This window comes from Natator depressus, chromosome 1 (genome assembly GCF_965152275.1).
Source record: "Natator depressus isolate rNatDep1 chromosome 1, rNatDep2.hap1, whole genome shotgun sequence".
NCBI lineage: Eukaryota > Metazoa > Chordata > Testudines > Cheloniidae > Natator > Natator depressus.
Window position 1 is genome coordinate 245,638,419 of NC_134234.1, and position 15,630 is coordinate 245,654,048.

A 15,630-nucleotide genomic window follows, 5' to 3' on the forward strand; every position below is an offset into this window, starting at 1 on the left:
GCCTTACAGGATACAGGCCTGTAGGTTACTGCTGAATATAATAAAGGCAGAATATAATGAAGGCAAGGCAGTGAATATAATAAAGGCAAGCTAGCCCTATGGGCTACAGCGCTAGAGCTGAACAATAGCATTATGCCAATGGAAAAAGACCTTGCAAGTTCTCTAATGATACTCAAGTTTCTAGCCCAGATGCTTCACAAGGTATCAGACCTTAAAACAGTCACTGTTCCGGAGCTGAATATGGCCCATCCTACACGTTAAGGGAGTATAACTTCGGGGGAAAATTCTGCATTTTAAGGGAGAATTAAGAAAACCTTTTTAGTGGCAGGTTGTTTTCTGTACTGTCAAATATTTGGGTTCCTTTTAAACGTAACCATAATGGTTTCTAATGGGTGGTATTTTTTTTCAATAACTACCATGTTTTTGGATATTTGTTTATTTTTTCTGTTATTCTGAAATTACTGGCATGAAATTCTGGCCCGACTGAAGTCAATGGCAAAACTCCCGTCTACTTCAATAAAGTGTGGATTTCACCCAGATATTTCCTCTAAACTTTAACTCAGTCTTAAAGTTAACAAGATTTTCAAATTTAGGTGTTTAAAGTTGGGTGCCTACATTCATTTATAGATACCGATGTGGCCTGCTTTTCATAGGTGCTGATCAGTCAAAGTCAATTTTGTAAAGTGTGTGTGTGTGTGTGTATGTACACAATTAATAAATACACACAGACACTGTCTGTGTCTTGCCTAATGGTCTGAGCACAGGCCTTGTAGTCAGACACCCCTGAGTTCTATTCCTGATTCTCTGTGTGCTCTAAGTCACATAACCTGTCTGCGACTCAGTTTCTCCATCCATAAAATGGATAATGGTACTTATCCTACCACACGTGGATTTTGTCAGGTTTATACATCACTTTGAATAGGAAAAGTGCTCTGTGTTATTACTGTTGGTTCATTAGGTATGATCCATGTGGCATCCTGCTGTGAAATGCAGTGTGAAGCTAGAAATGGAGTGCTTCCATGTGACACTTCAGGGACATCCATTGCATAAATTCACTCACTTTTTATGTGTATGACTTGGAGTTAGAAATCTACAATTAAGATCCTGCTGAAATGTAATGATGGGAGTTCTGCTCTGAGTTTCTTGAATCGACTTGGTCAGCAGAAGCCAGGAGCGCTATGCAGCTGGCACATTCAGCTCTTGGAAGGAGATGAATGCTTTCCATTGCTATCAAGTAAATGCACTGAGCCAATGCTTAGAAAAGCACTGTGGGTTTCTACAGCTTGCAGGTATGAGGGTCACCACAGCATCAGGACTGTTATGCTGAATGGGTGAGGGAAGGAAACGTAGGTGACTCAGAGAAGCCCCTTCAATGTAGTTCTGAGGGTCAGCTATTGCTGACTATGGGCCTGATAAAAGCCCATTGTGGTCAATGGAACTCTTACCCTGTACTTCAATAAGCTTTGAATCAGGCCATAAATATCCTGTGATCAAGTGTCAGGGACCTCATATCATCCCATCCTTTATAAAACCCATTTCTGTCTCCTAACTGGTCCCTTGGTCCTTTGTGACCAAGATTATTAACCATGCTTTGCACCATAGCAGGGCACCATTGGGCCCCTAGAGTCAGCATTTCCTACGCCCGGAGCGCTCCTGCTCCATAAGGGGAGTTTGCCACTTGGTTCTTCCTCCCATCTCCTTCACGCCAGGCTCTGCCACCTTTAGAGCACTGGGAGAGTATATCCGTGCCCTGGAGACTTCCTCTCTGTTTCTCTGTGATTTGACGCAATCTAGGTCAAACTGCTGTTTGAGATCCCAGAGGAAATTAATTCTCTGACCTGTACGTGCACATGCATAACAAGAAGACTCATTTGAGCACTGAGAACCTGCATGCAGGCCATGCAGTGGACTTTGTGTGTGCGATTTCTTTTTCCCCTAAAGGGAAATAGCCTTTAAATAGAGTACAGGGTGGGGTGGAAGGGGTTTGAATTCAAGTTCCCAACTTTCAGCTCAGCCCTATTCGTGATCTTCCTGTTAGTATTTTGTCTTCCTGGCATCCTTCCTCTTCTTTATATATTGTTTGCTGGGTGTTGCCTTCTGTATGTTATATTTGCACTGTAGAACACTTTGAAGTTTGAAAGCACTATATAAATGCTATGTATTGTTGTTGAGTCTTATGGACCTGAATAAGAAATTGATGTGGTTTAGATGTCTTCAAATGTAAATGACTGGGCAGGGGGGAGAGGGAACCTTTTTGTGGGCATCTTAGAAGAGAAACTGGGGATTGTCCCTCCTATAATCTTTAGGTCTTTATCTTCCTTGGGCAACAGTTTCTGCAAACTGGCAGGTGAAGAGCTCTGGCATCATTCTGGTGATGTGAGATTATTATTATTGTTATTTGTATTATTGTAGCATGTAGGAACCCAGTCATGGACCATGACCCCATTGTGCTAGGTGCTGTACAAACACAGAACACAAATGACAAGCCCTGCCCCCAAAAGCTTGTAATCTGAGATATTGCCTTATCCCCTAGCATGCTGGTGGCTGGCACTCCATTCCAGGTTACAAATGGCTAAGGTTTATTGTACAGTGAACATCTCTAAAACCACAAGGTCGTATGTGGGATTTGCTTTGTTTATAGCACCATAAACAGTGTAGCAAAGAGGAAGCCCTGAAAGGCTTATTGTGGTTGTTTGATCATGTTTGTGAATAGAAGCTCCGTGATGTCATTAGATACAGTGACTAAATTGTTTAATGTTTGGTTCTCCCATGGCTTACCTAATTAGAATTGTCCTACAGCTTTCAGGAATGTGTTTAGAAATCTGAAGAAGGTGAGTACCTACTCTGATAGCAGAGTGGGCAGATTAACACCAGGTCTGCTTCCACCTTCTCCACAATAAGTTTTGCTCATTTTCCTCTGAAAGATTTCTCTATCCTTTAGGGATAAGAGAGTTGCTTAGTCTCCATGCCCACTCAATCCTTGCCCTCTTAATGTATTCTACCAGTAAGGTAGACAACGTTGGTGGTGTTTCGGGATGTGAAGACATACCCACTAGGAATTGGGCTAAAACCACATTAACTATTTCATCTAGGCAACCGAACAGATGGTGGTGACTTCTAGCCATGTGACCTGGATTGGAATAGAATCAATGCCCAAAAGCAATCCTCCTACCAATCCCAATACCCTTGTCTTGCAAAAGGGAACCTTGCCATGATTGAGTAGTGTGGGATGGCAAGGGAGTGAGAATGTTTATTAGTCAGTCTTTTACTCCAGCCCTTAGCTTATCATCACCACAAATGAACCCCAATACAGACACACACGTCTCTCAGTGGTTCATTGTTAGTATGCTTGCTGCTGGCTCACAAGGAGGTGGGGTTGTGGAAAAGCCTCTGCTGTCTAAGATGATTGTTACTTATTTCCATATACTACGGGGGTAAATTTTCAAAAGCTAACAGTGGAATTGGCGTACCTTTTTTGGGAGCCCATTCCAGGACTGCTTTGAGGGCCCTGACTTTTGAGGAGGTGGGTGCTCAGCACTTTGTGAAAATTACCCCCCTGTTAAGATATCTCAAGTTGGGCACGCAAAATCACTAGTCCTTTTTGAAATGCTAAACCCTGGTTTCCCTAAAGCATCCAGCATCCGTAAAGAGAAGCATGTGCTTTATCTTACTACTGTGTTTTGAGTGGGAGGTTGGGGAGAAAGGAAAGAAAGGAAAACTTAAATTAGAAGAAAACCAAACAGCGACTGCTGGTGACAGATGATTACAGCTCATTTCCAGGCCGTTTCCTGCATGCCAATGATAGATCAGTAAACAAACGCCTTGTTGCAAACACAAAGCAGGCAGGAACTCTGTTTGGAAGAGAGAGGTCCGGGCAGGTCTCACTCTGCCTGGCAGCAGGAAGTCACTGTCACATGACCCTGGGAATCGTAAGGCCATGTGCATGTGGGAGATATGTGGAGCGCCTTCTGCCCTGAGACTTTGCATCCTTCCCACAGTCCAGTCAACAGGTTTGAGAGCTTCTTCCCCTTCTTCTTTCCTCCCCTCCCGCTTCTGGTGGCATTCTTTTCCCTGATTTGTTATGAAATGGTGTCAGATGGCTGCTTTGTTCCCCCAAACAATGGCAAGGATTTCTGAGTGCATTGTAATAGGAAGGATCTTCAACTGGCACTTGACATCTTGCCTCCCTTCTTGTCAATCTATGGACCATGATGGCCTGGTGTCCCCGTTCACAGAGTAGTGGAGTGCCCCCGAGCTCAGGCCTCTGTGGTCCCACACGTGACAGAGTCTTCTTTGGGTTTTGTTTTATAAAGAAAGTAATCATAATGCCCAGGGTGTGGTGTGGGCCAAAAGCAGCCCCTGTCCCCTCCCCCGGACCTCTCACCCAGGGCAGGTGGAGGACCCAGGCTCCCTACGGTGGCCCGCGCAGCTCTCCCTGACCTGGCTTCGGCAGGGGGGGGGCCTCGAAGCCGCAGCCCGGCCATGATAAGAGCCGCGGGGGACCTTCCATCTGCCCGCAGTGTGGGGGTCCCACCGATAGCAGCCCCAGGCTGTGTCCCTGCCCCATAGCCTCCACCCCCAGGGCAGGTGGAGCGTAGGGTTGCCAGGTGTCCAGTTTTCGACTGGAATGCCTGGTTGAAAAGGGACCTTGGTGGCTCCCTTTAAAAGTCTGTTTGGCGCAGCGGGGCTAAGGCAGGCTCCCTGGCTGCCGTGGCTCCACGTGGCTCCCGGAAGCAGCGGCATGTCCCCCCTCCGGCTCCTATGCGTACGGGAAGGCAGGGGGCTCCGCATGCTGCCCCCGCCCCAAGTGCTGGTTCCACAGCTCCCATTGGCCGGGAACTGCGGCTAATGGGAGCTGCAGGGGTGGCACCTGCACACGGGGCAGCGCACAGAGCCGCCTGGCCATGCCTCTGCCTAGGAGTGGAGGGTGGACATGCTGCTGCTTCTGGGAGCTGCTTGAAATAAGCGCCGCCCAGAGCCTGCACCCCTGACCCCCGCCTGCACCCCAACCCCCTGCCCCAGCCCTGATCCCCCTCCTGCCCTCTGAACCCTCGATCCCAGCCCGAAGCACCCTCCTGCATCCCAAACCCCTCATCCCCCACCCTAGAGCCCGCACCCCCCAGACAGAGCCCTCACCCATCCCGCACCCCACCCCCGTGCCCCAGCCCCCTCCTACCCCCCAAATCCCTCATCTCCTGCCCCGCACCAGAGCCTGCACCGCCAGCTGGAGCCCTCCCCCCCCACACACACCCCAACCCCCTGCCCCAGCCCAGAGCCCCCTCCCTCATTTCTGGCCCCATCCCAGAACCTGCACCCCCATCCCAGAGCCTGTACCTGCTCCCACTACCCCAACCCCCTGCCTCAGCCTGGAGTCCCCTCCCATACTCTAAACCCCTCGGCTCCACTCCCCAGCCCGGAGCACCCTCCTACACCTCCTCATTCCCAGCCCCACCCCAGAGTCTGCACCCCCCGCCAGAGCCCTCATCCCCCTCCCACACCCGAACTGCCTGCCCCAGCCCGGAGCCCCCTCCTGCCCTCCGAATCCCTCAGCCCCAGCCTGGAGCCCCCTCCTGCACCCCAAATTCCTCATCCCTGGCCCCACCCCGGAGCCTGCACCCCCAGACAGAGGCCTCCCCCCTCCCCTACCCCAACCCCTGAGCCAGCCCGGTGAAAATGAGAGAGTAAGTGAGGATGGGGAGAGCAAGCGACAGAGGGAGGCGGGATGGAGTGAGTGGGGGTGGGGCTTCTGAGGACGGGTGGGGAAGGGGCCGGGCAAGGGTGTTCGGTTTTGTGCGGGTAGAAAGTTGGCAACCCTAGTGGAGGGGCCATGCCGCAGCTGCCCGCGCAGCTCTTACCATGGCCAGGCTGCAACTCTGATGTCCCCCCCACCCCCCGGCTGAAGGCGGATGGGGAGGAGCCGCATGGGCAGCTGTGGTGAGCCAGCGTGGAGTCGTGGATCCTCCACCGGCCTTGGGCCATGTGGGGAGCCTGGGGTTGGGGACACGGGCCTGGGGCTTCCCAGAGCCCCCCGCACCGCAGGCAGGTGGAGGGTCCACACGTGTGTCTCCCACAATTGTCTGGGCTCCCTGGCTGGGCTCCATGCTGGCCTGGCCGGGCGAAAGAGGAGGGGAAGGGTCCGCCCTGGTGAAATGTGGGAGGGCCATGGGCTCCTGCCCCGTCCTGTTCCAGCACCACTGCCTGGGTGCCTACCTCTGACTACCCTCTGCCTCCTCCCCGTTATTTTCCAGTCACTGCTACAGGCCCGTGTGGCCAGGGAGCGATGTGCTGCTCTAGCCACAGGTTCAAGTCCCAAATATGCATGGGGCATTAAACTCTCAGCTGTATCTCTGTGGCTAGAAGTGAACCCTCCTGCCTAGAGCAGCCCCGCTCACATGGTCACAGACTAGTGTCCCTCAGCTCCTAAGCAGGAGCAGTGCAGAAAGCAGCTACGAACAGGAGTCTCTCCTGGCTTTAGTGGGAGGATGAACAGGTCTGCACCCTCCTCCGTCCCACCACCAGTGATGATCCATTTCTTCTTCAGCCTCTCCTCCCACCTCCCACAGTGGCTAGTTTAGCAGTGTGCTTGGATCAGATGTCTGACCCATGTTGACCTCTACCACCCATGTTGACCACTACTGCCCATCTGCCCACATCTGAATGCTAGCTGATGGACACAGCGGCAAAGCAAGGACAGAAACATGCATGGAATTAAGTGGCAGGCTGCAACTTTTGTTAAACTTGAATGTAGGGGAGAGCCACGACCTGCCCATCACCACTACTCACCTATACCAGGCATTTAACTGGTTCCAGTGCGGGGATTACAGGGCTCCTTACCATATAACCCGTAACTGGCACCAGGGTTACAGAGCTCCTTACCATATAATCCATAATGCGGGGTGTTTCTCCTCAGCCTACCCCCCAGGACTCCGTTCTCTGTGAGTCCTAGCACTCGCCTCCCCCCGAGGGGGACAGAGGGTGCAGGAGGGTGGGGACCTCGGCCCACGAGGGCCACAAGGTCTGACCACGGCCCACAAAGACCACAAGGTTTCATCCTATCATACGAGCCCAAGGCCAATCACCAAAATCCCAGGTCTTTCACCTCTGGGAACCATTCATTTTATTCTCTTAACCTCTCTGGAAACCAGCTGCATGTTGTAACAAGTAAGCAGCTCTATCCCAGTACCTCCGTTAGGTACTAAACACCTTGTAGATGCTGCAAGGAAGGCAAAAAACTCCCTGGTCCTCTGCCAATTGGCCCATGGGAGAAAAAATTCCTTCCTGACCCCTACACAGGCTAGACCCACAGCATCTGTCAGGCCGGGTTCCCCTTTCTAGTTTAGGTGGGCAGGGTGGGCTGCTGGAATGGAGCCAAAAGAGGCTCCGGATGGTGATTGAATGAAGTGGTTATATATACCCCAGCCTGTATTATTATTCATATCGTGGTAGCTCCTAAGAGCGCCAGTCATAGACTAGGACCCCATTGTGGTAGGTGCTGTACAAACACAGCACAAAGAGATGGTCCCTGCCCCGGTGAACTTACTATCTAAGTGCAGAACAATCTCTGTTACAGCTTTGCAGAAATCTACTCACCCACTTGCCTGAGTGAGTCATTCTGTGGACAGAAGAATGAAGGAGCTTTAGTTTTTCGTTATCTTTAAACATATCCCCTAATGAGTGGGTGAATAGATTTTGCTCCTTGGGCTGGTCAATTTTCCTGAAAATTTTGCAAGGTTGCTCTGTCATTAGAAATGAATTGGGTGTTGTTCCAGCTACTAATGAGGAAGAGAAGCCCTAGGGCTTATTGCCTTGGAAAGAGAGGACATGGTTTGTAATGAATTACCCTGAACCTGGACTCATTGAGATGATCCAGAGTTCATTCTGTCTTACAGAATTTTGCCTGGGTGGGGTGAGAGCAGGGAAAGAAAACTCAGAAAAGAACAAGACTGAATTATTTCTATTTCTCTCTCTCTCTTTCTCTTTAAAAGTATGTAGACCATGGAAATGAGAAATACTTTGTATATGTTCATTCTCTTGCAAAAGTCCTAGGAACTACTAACTTTACTGATGCGATTGGTCTTGCTGCCAAACTCCAGCCGTGGCAGGGGAGCATCTGATAGACCAGCCAAGTGGATAGACTCCAGAGGCTTTCAGGGTTTCAAAGTATTGTGTAAGAGACAATGAACTCCTTCCTGTCATTGAAATTCTTTTCAGTGGCTACAGATAATGCCCTCCTGAGAAGTCCTGACACTGCCTTGTGGGGTGGTTGGGCTCTTAAAGAGCCAGAGTTGGTTTTCAGGACAAGACAAAAAGGAGAACATCTGTTGCACTGACTGTGTTGCAAGAGTGCGACAAGAGGATAGATTGACCCCCCTACCCCACAAAGAATAGAAATCACCATGCAAAGAATAGTGGGCAGTGATCAAAACAACTTCTGCCATTTAAAGACCTTAGGCCAGGGATGCATTTCACCCTGACACCCTTGATTTCAGTGCATATAGCTCAGGGATGAATTTTCCCCCTTAAATTCCCAAGGGAGATCAGTAACACTCTATAATGACCCACTAGAGTGAGAATACATCAGGTGAGCAGGAACCTGAGCACAAAGGGACCATGGGGCCTACAGTAGTTTAATCAATAAACCTGGGTCTCAGTTGGGTACCAGTCCAAGAAAGCTGCTGATACAGTGGCTTCATAAACCATGGGGCTGTTAATTCTCTGGATCAGACAGATTATTTTTAAAGCCATTTTTAACTGTCTACTGAGAGAAGACAGATTCCCAAGTGTTAGAACAATAATGTTTAGATTTTATGTAGTGTCTTGCCTGTTCAAATCACTGTACAGCCATTGACTAGTTATTATTACTAATCATGTTTAGTATGGCAGTGCCTATGGGACCAATTGAGACGGAAGTCCCACTGTGCTCAGCACTGTACAAACACAGAGTAATAGACAGCCCAGGACCCAAAGACTACCTAATTCTCACAGCACTCTTGGGAGGTAGGTGGATTAAAATGATCATCACCATTTTACAGAAGGGGAAATGGAGGCAGAGAGATGAAGTGACTTGCTGCTATTATCCTACTGGATTTTCAGGGGCAGGTTTTGTGTGTGTGCTTGGAGAGAGGAGGGCCGGGGAAGTTTGTCATGTTGGAACAGACAGTGTTACCTGTCACAGTTCAGGGCAACGGCACCTGTGTTCCCCCTCAGGAGTCCAGCCAAGGCACCCACTCTCAGGCCTCCAGCTCCCCAACAGTTGCCTTTTTGGATGGAGACCTGTATCTCTGCCCTGTCTGACTGGGGTATTTGCAGGCTGAACAGTTCCCTGCCATCACTGTGGTATTCCCAGCTCAGACAAGCTGCGCTAGCATACCTGCTTGCTTTCTCTTTGGAGACAGTTAACAGCGTGACTGCCCATAGTTATAGATACCACACAGCTCTTCTTATGAGAGCCTATGTTATTATTATGGTAAAAGCACTGTCGAGAAAACGTGTTTAAAACGATAGACAAACCTACCCGCGTGTCAATAAACGTACCAGACATTATCCTAACAAGGGCTCTGACAGGAGCAGTCCTTCTATACGCCACCCGAGGAGTTTTCTTTGTAGTCACAAGTTCGTCACAGCTTCAGCTCGGTACAGTAACTCCTCACTTAAAGACGTCCTGGTTAACGTTGTTTCATTGTTACCTGGCTGATCAATTAGGGAACATGCTCGTTTAAAGTGGCACAATGCTCCCTTATAACGTCGTTTGGCAGCCGCCTGCTTTGTCCACTGCTTGCAGGAAGAGCAGCCCGTTGCAGCAAGCTGGTGGGGGCTTGGAACCAGGGTGGACCAGCAGCCCCCCCATCAGCTCCCCGTTCCCTTAAGTTCCCTGTGCGGCAGCCGTCCAGCAGGCTATCAGTTGCTGGCAGTTCAGCTGTCCCTCCCCCCACTGCCATGTGCTGCTCCTGCCCTCTGCCTTGGAGCTGCTCCTGGGAGCCTCCTGTGCGGGGGGAGGGAAGAAGGGAGCTAATGTCAGGGTGTCCCCCTCCCCCCGGTCCTGCACTCCGCTTACCCCATTTCCGTAGAGCAGTTGCGGGGGGGGGGGAGGGGAGACACACGACAGGGCTCAGGACAGAGGGAGCTTCCTGGAAGCAGCTGCCATCTCAGCTTGCTGATCTACTTAAAAAGGCAATGTACTTAGAGTGGGGTCAGAGTACTTAAAGGAGCAGTGCACATCTCTGTCTCTCATACACACGGTGTGTGTCTCTGTCTCTGTCTGCCGTGCTGTCTCCCCTCCCTCCATTCGTGCTGCCTTGTAGAGTGTGAGGCTACATTAACAATGAGTTAACCCTTGAGGGCTCAGCCACTTGCTAGTTCATCATTTAGCAGTAAGGCAGTCCCTGGGAAATATCCCATGCTCTGACTTCACCACCTCAACCAAGCTTCACAATCATCATCGCTGTGTACCAGTATTAAATTGTTTGTTTAAAACTTATACTGTGTGAGTGTGTGTGTATATATATATAATATAGTCTTTTGTCTAGTGCAAAAGTTTCCCTGGAACCTAACCCCACCCATTTACATGAATTCTTATGGGGAAATTGGATTTGCTTAACATCATTTGGCTTAAAGTCGCATTTTTCAGGAACATAACTATAAAGTTAAGTGAGGAGTTACCGTACAAGTACCCAGTTTTATGGGGTCTCAGTAGGCCCCGTCCTTCCAACCCCACCATAAAGATTGGGGCCCTCCATGCACCAGAGTCCTGACTGTCTGCTGGACGAGGAAGAAGGCTCCGAGTCATTTTAAAACTAGACTGTTTATCCAAAGCCCCTTGCTTTGACTGTTGGTCACTGGAGAATCCCATTTGAACTAGTATATGTACATCTCTGCGTGGGGGGGAAGGGCACTTCAAAGGGCTGATAACAGAGGCAGTACGTTAGCATCCCCCTCTTCCTAGAGACGGTTCATACAGTGCCCCATAACACATGCACAATTGCATTTTAATACACTGGAACCCCCAAAGTACTAACCCTGATTCAATCAGATTTAGCTTAATTCAGTAAAGTTTATCTTCGTTCCATAAGCTTTGGTCAGGATACTACAGGCTATTGTCAGTCTGTCACAGTACAGTACCTCTGATCACTGAAGTGTTGCTTTGACTTCCCCCAGGTGACCTGTCGCCATGCCAGGTGCTGACACAATGACAGCTAGCGAGGCAGCCGACGTGAGCAGCAAGTCTGAAAACGGTGTCTGCAACTCCATTGGGAGGTGAAAAGTCCTAAATTCTTGTTTTTCTTTTTCCCAAGGGAGGGGAGTGGAGAGGGAGTCATTACTTTCCATTGGTGCTCTCTCTCATAGCCTAAAATGTGCCCCTAGCGTCAATATGCCTCAGCCGGTGTCTCTAGGCCATCAGGTTGTACGTTTAAATCCCACATCCTGATGTAAGTCTAATAACATGTGATGATACCACAGTGCACTAGTAGACATGGGGTGGGGGTCCACCCCATTAGAGGCATCATCCTTTGTCCAAAAGGTTACACAAAAGTCTCTGCTCGCACTGAAATAGGCAGAAGTTAAAGGAGCATGAGACTTGGGGACAATGAGATCCTGGATAGTATCTCCCTTCCCTTCGGTAACCACAGATGCCAATGTCCGAGTCTGGGTGTTAGCTCTGGCTGGGCGCATAGTGGCTGCCAGGTTTGCTTACATGCTCACTGCACTACCAGCACTTCACCCCATTTACGTGAATCCAGGAGTTTATAGAATTAAACTAAACTGGGGTAAGTGCATTTATGTTGGTTTACTATGAGGGGGTCGCACCTCTGTAGCTAAATAGTTTTAAAATTGATCTACTTACACTAGTGCCATCTTTCTAGCATAGACAAGCCCTTATTGTTTTGCAAAGAGCTTTGGGTTTGAAAAGATTATGTTATAAATGTAAATGTCTTCCCAGCTGGGGCTTCATGGATGTTGATAAAAGCACTTTGAGATCCTTGGGTGACAGGTGCTGGGTGAAGTACATGTTTGTTTGATGCAGCCAGGTGTCATGTAATTAATTGGTTTTTATCCCTTGCCATGACAAGTTTCATTTAGGTGGTGTGCTCTGTGGGGCAGGAACTCTCTGTGTGTTGTGTGTCTGTACAATGGGAGCCTAATCCCTTTGTCGGTCCCCTGGATGTTACAGCTGTGCAACTGATGAATAATAATAATAAACATGAAAGTGCAATGTTATTTTGTTAATGGACGCTCTGGAAAAACTTGGAAGGTGAAATTATTGGAGGAGAGGATCACTATGGGTGAGGTTCTTTCTTCTGTTTCATAGATCTCCAGGCAAGAAGGGGCTGCTGTGATCATCTAGCCTGACTGCCTGTGTAGCACAAGCCATAGAATTTCATCCCGTGGCTCCTTCATCTAGCTCAATACCTTCTGGTTGAACTAGCTCTTATATTTTAGCACAACATCCAGCCTTGATTTAAAGACTCCAAATGATGTATTTACCACGTCCCTTGAAAATAATTTGCATTGGTTAATTTCCCTCCTTTTATTTCTAGTTTGAATTTTGGTAACTTCAGCTGCCAGCAACTGGAACTTGTTATGCCTTGTCTTGATGCTTAAGCCAAATAATCTATTTAGAAAGGAGTTACTGGGTAGACTTTAGAGGAATACCTACTGTGTCCCAAGTCTACACGTCTGTTTGATAATCATGCGCTACCTACTAAATCTTAAGTAAACCAGAGTCCATTTTGACTTTTATTTTGATGCACCTGTCTTATGCACTAAGTAAAAAACCCTACTATTCTATTTTAAATGCATACAAAAATACAAATTGACCTGTTCTCAGTATGAACACTCCTAATTTTCAAAAACTATAATCCCACCCACTCTCACCCCATTCCACTCCCTCAGAGAAAGCCTGGAATAATAGACAGGTCTTGCATCAAATTGGACTCTGTCATAGCAAGAGAGAGACGGAGTGCATTCCAGGATCCTCTCCTGAGAATGCTCTTCAGCAGCCTCCATCTTTGAGCATCCCTGCCAACCTCACCTGCTTCAATAGAGCGTATGGAGCTGGTGTACTGATGACCAAATGATCAGGAAAAGTGAATTTTTCTTCTCTTTTGTCTTTGCTGTATAGGGTCAAGCTTGCAAGTAAAAATAATACAAACACTGTGAAGGAATTAGAAAGACTTTGGTTTGGGTCTTCAAGTGAAAATTATTCTGAAGGTGCCAGTTTCACTCTGAGTCTAGGACCTAAAGCTGAACACGTTTCTTCTGTGGTGAAAAGCCCATTGAAATCACTGGAGAACTTGATGCTGGATCCAAGGCTAGACTGCTTTCAGCAGAACATGCTGAGTCCCAAAATGATTATCAGTGACCCATCTGTGGATCTTAATGTCAAGGAGAGCAGCAAAATCATAAGGAGGCAGATAGGGGGCACTCAGAATTTACAGTCAGCTGGGAAAGTCAGTTTGAGGAATAAGCCCTTCAGTATCAAGGACAAGATTTCTGAATGGGAAGGGAAAAAGGAAACGCCTTCTCCTCTGGTCAGTCAGAAGGAGGAAGAGCAAGGAGTTAAAGAGGAGCACAAGATGCCATGTGTGGTGGAGAAGATGAGTGGGGAAGTTTTGGGGCCTAGGAAAGTGGACACCAAGAGGCTTATAACCTGGGAGTTGGAATGCAAAGGGACAGGCAAAGAGAATGAAAGGAGAGTGGGCATTTCAAAGAGCATGGGGCAGGGAACAGAGAGGAAAGTGGAAATGCAGGAGAAGGAAGAGGAGGTTGATTCCAGTATTGGAAAATGCAAGGAGGTGAAAGGTGGTAAGTGGGAGGTCCAGAAAGAGAACCTTTCAGTACTGACTCAGGTCAAGAAACTGGAGCAGGCCTTGAAGGAAGGATCAGCAGAATTGCAGCCACAGATGCCAGGTACTTATTATTCCCCACACTGTCTGCAGGAGAAGGCAGATGAGGGACAAACCTTCCCAGAGGACCAGGAAGGTGTATGTGGCTCTGAACTCAATAAGAGGCTCCTCAGCTTAGACTCAGAAATCTGTGAGCCCATTTTTGGGACTCTGGAAGAGGTAAAAGCATCTCAAGTGAAATGCAAGGATCACAGCGTAGAGAATGTGTACACAGAACCAGGGATACCAGAGAAGAAACCCTTCATCAACCCACTTCCAAAGCCCAGGCGGACTTTCAAACACGAGGGAGAAGAGGGATGGATTCCGGCAGCTAGAAATAAGAGAAACTTGCCCCCTCTGCCATCTATACCTCCTCCTCCTCTCCCTTCTTCTCCTCCCCCATCAGCTGTTAGCAGAAGACTATGGAATGGGAAACATAAGAATAATGCTGACCACAGGTATTCTCGCTTTACTATTCTAATGCTGGTTCAGGAGTTATTGATTAATTTGCTGGTGGTGTACAGTTCTGCTTCTGAAAAGGGCCTCCACAAAAGTGGCATCATCGGGGTCTATGTTTATTGGGTCTCAACCTTGTAAGTAAAAGGATGTCTTTCTGACTATCTGCTCCCTAAATTCATGCTGGGCTCTGAAAGTGCAGCAGTGTTCTTTCCGTCTCAGCAATGTCAGTGATCACGAGCCTGCAGGATATATTCTGCTCTGTTACACCTGTGCAAACACTGAAGGCCAATAGGTGTCCACAGGTGTAATGACTTTGACATGGAGATCCTATGACTAGTAACAGTGAGTGAGAATGAATGATTCCAGCTTGACTCTCCAATCCCAGGACGAGTTCATGATGTTACCAGTTTAAAGACAAAACAAAACAACCTTTTTTGCTTGCAGAATGAGCACAGCTGATCAGAAACCACTGAGAGATGGTAAGGGAGGGGACCTTGCAATGCCATTTTTACCCTGTCACTTTTCAGAGTAGAGCTGCCCTTTCTGCTCACGTCTGTTCCTTGTTTACTCAGGTTTTGCTGGAGGTTGCTCCTCACCCCATCCCCTTTTGTAAATCCAAATATTTGAGTGGGGGTGGGAGGGGGAACCTGACTTATAAATGTACTGTCCTGTTTGAGCCTATCCTCTGCAGTGGAGCTACCCTAAAAATAAAAATTCCTGACTTCATTTGGACTCGGAGAGACTTTACACCTCTCTGTGCTCGACTGACTAGGATGCTCCACTGCTTTCCCTTCTCATTCAAGGTAGCATATTGCTCTCCTGCACCACTCATAGGAGGCCTGATTTCTGACAACTCTTACTCATGTTGAGTAGTGATCAGTGGGACAGCTTGTGGAGGAAGACACGACTTAGGGTATATCTAGACTGCAGTCGGAGGCGTGACTGCAGCACAGGTAGCCATGTCCACACTAACTTACCTGTGCTAGTGTGGCTGGGGCGACACGGGCTGAGGGCGAGCTAGCAGCGCGAGTCGGTACCCGGGGTCCGCGGCGTGCTTGGACAGTCCACCCTGAAGACTGTGCTGCTCCATCTACACTGCTGTTTTTAGCTGTGCTAGCGCAGGTATGTCTACCTGTGCTGCAGGCAGGCCTCAGATTGCCGTGTAAACATGCCCTCGGCGTTGCAGACTGTGGCCCACAGTCTTTTACATCTTTAGCGTCTGTTAGAATCATTATACAGTAAATGAACCATTGCAACCCTGACATTTGCTGACTAGCCCCAGTCTGGT

At 48.6% G+C, this 15,630-nt stretch overlaps 1 protein-coding gene across 2 annotated transcripts in view; it reads left to right on the forward strand.

The window, feature by feature from the left end:
* The window catches only part of DENND2A (DENN domain containing 2A), a 79,708-nt gene that overhangs the window by 21,613 nt on the left and 42,465 nt on the right, over nt 1–15,630 (forward strand). For both annotated transcript variants that reach the window (XM_074940114.1, XM_074940123.1), the window contains exons 2-3: nt 11,155–11,253; nt 13,121–14,341. In XM_074940114.1, coding sequence (XP_074796215.1) covers nt 11,168–11,253; nt 13,121–14,341 — 1,307 coding nt within the window. In that variant the 5' untranslated portion in view covers nt 11,155–11,167. The remainder of the gene's footprint in view (nt 1–11,154; nt 11,254–13,120; nt 14,342–15,630) is intronic.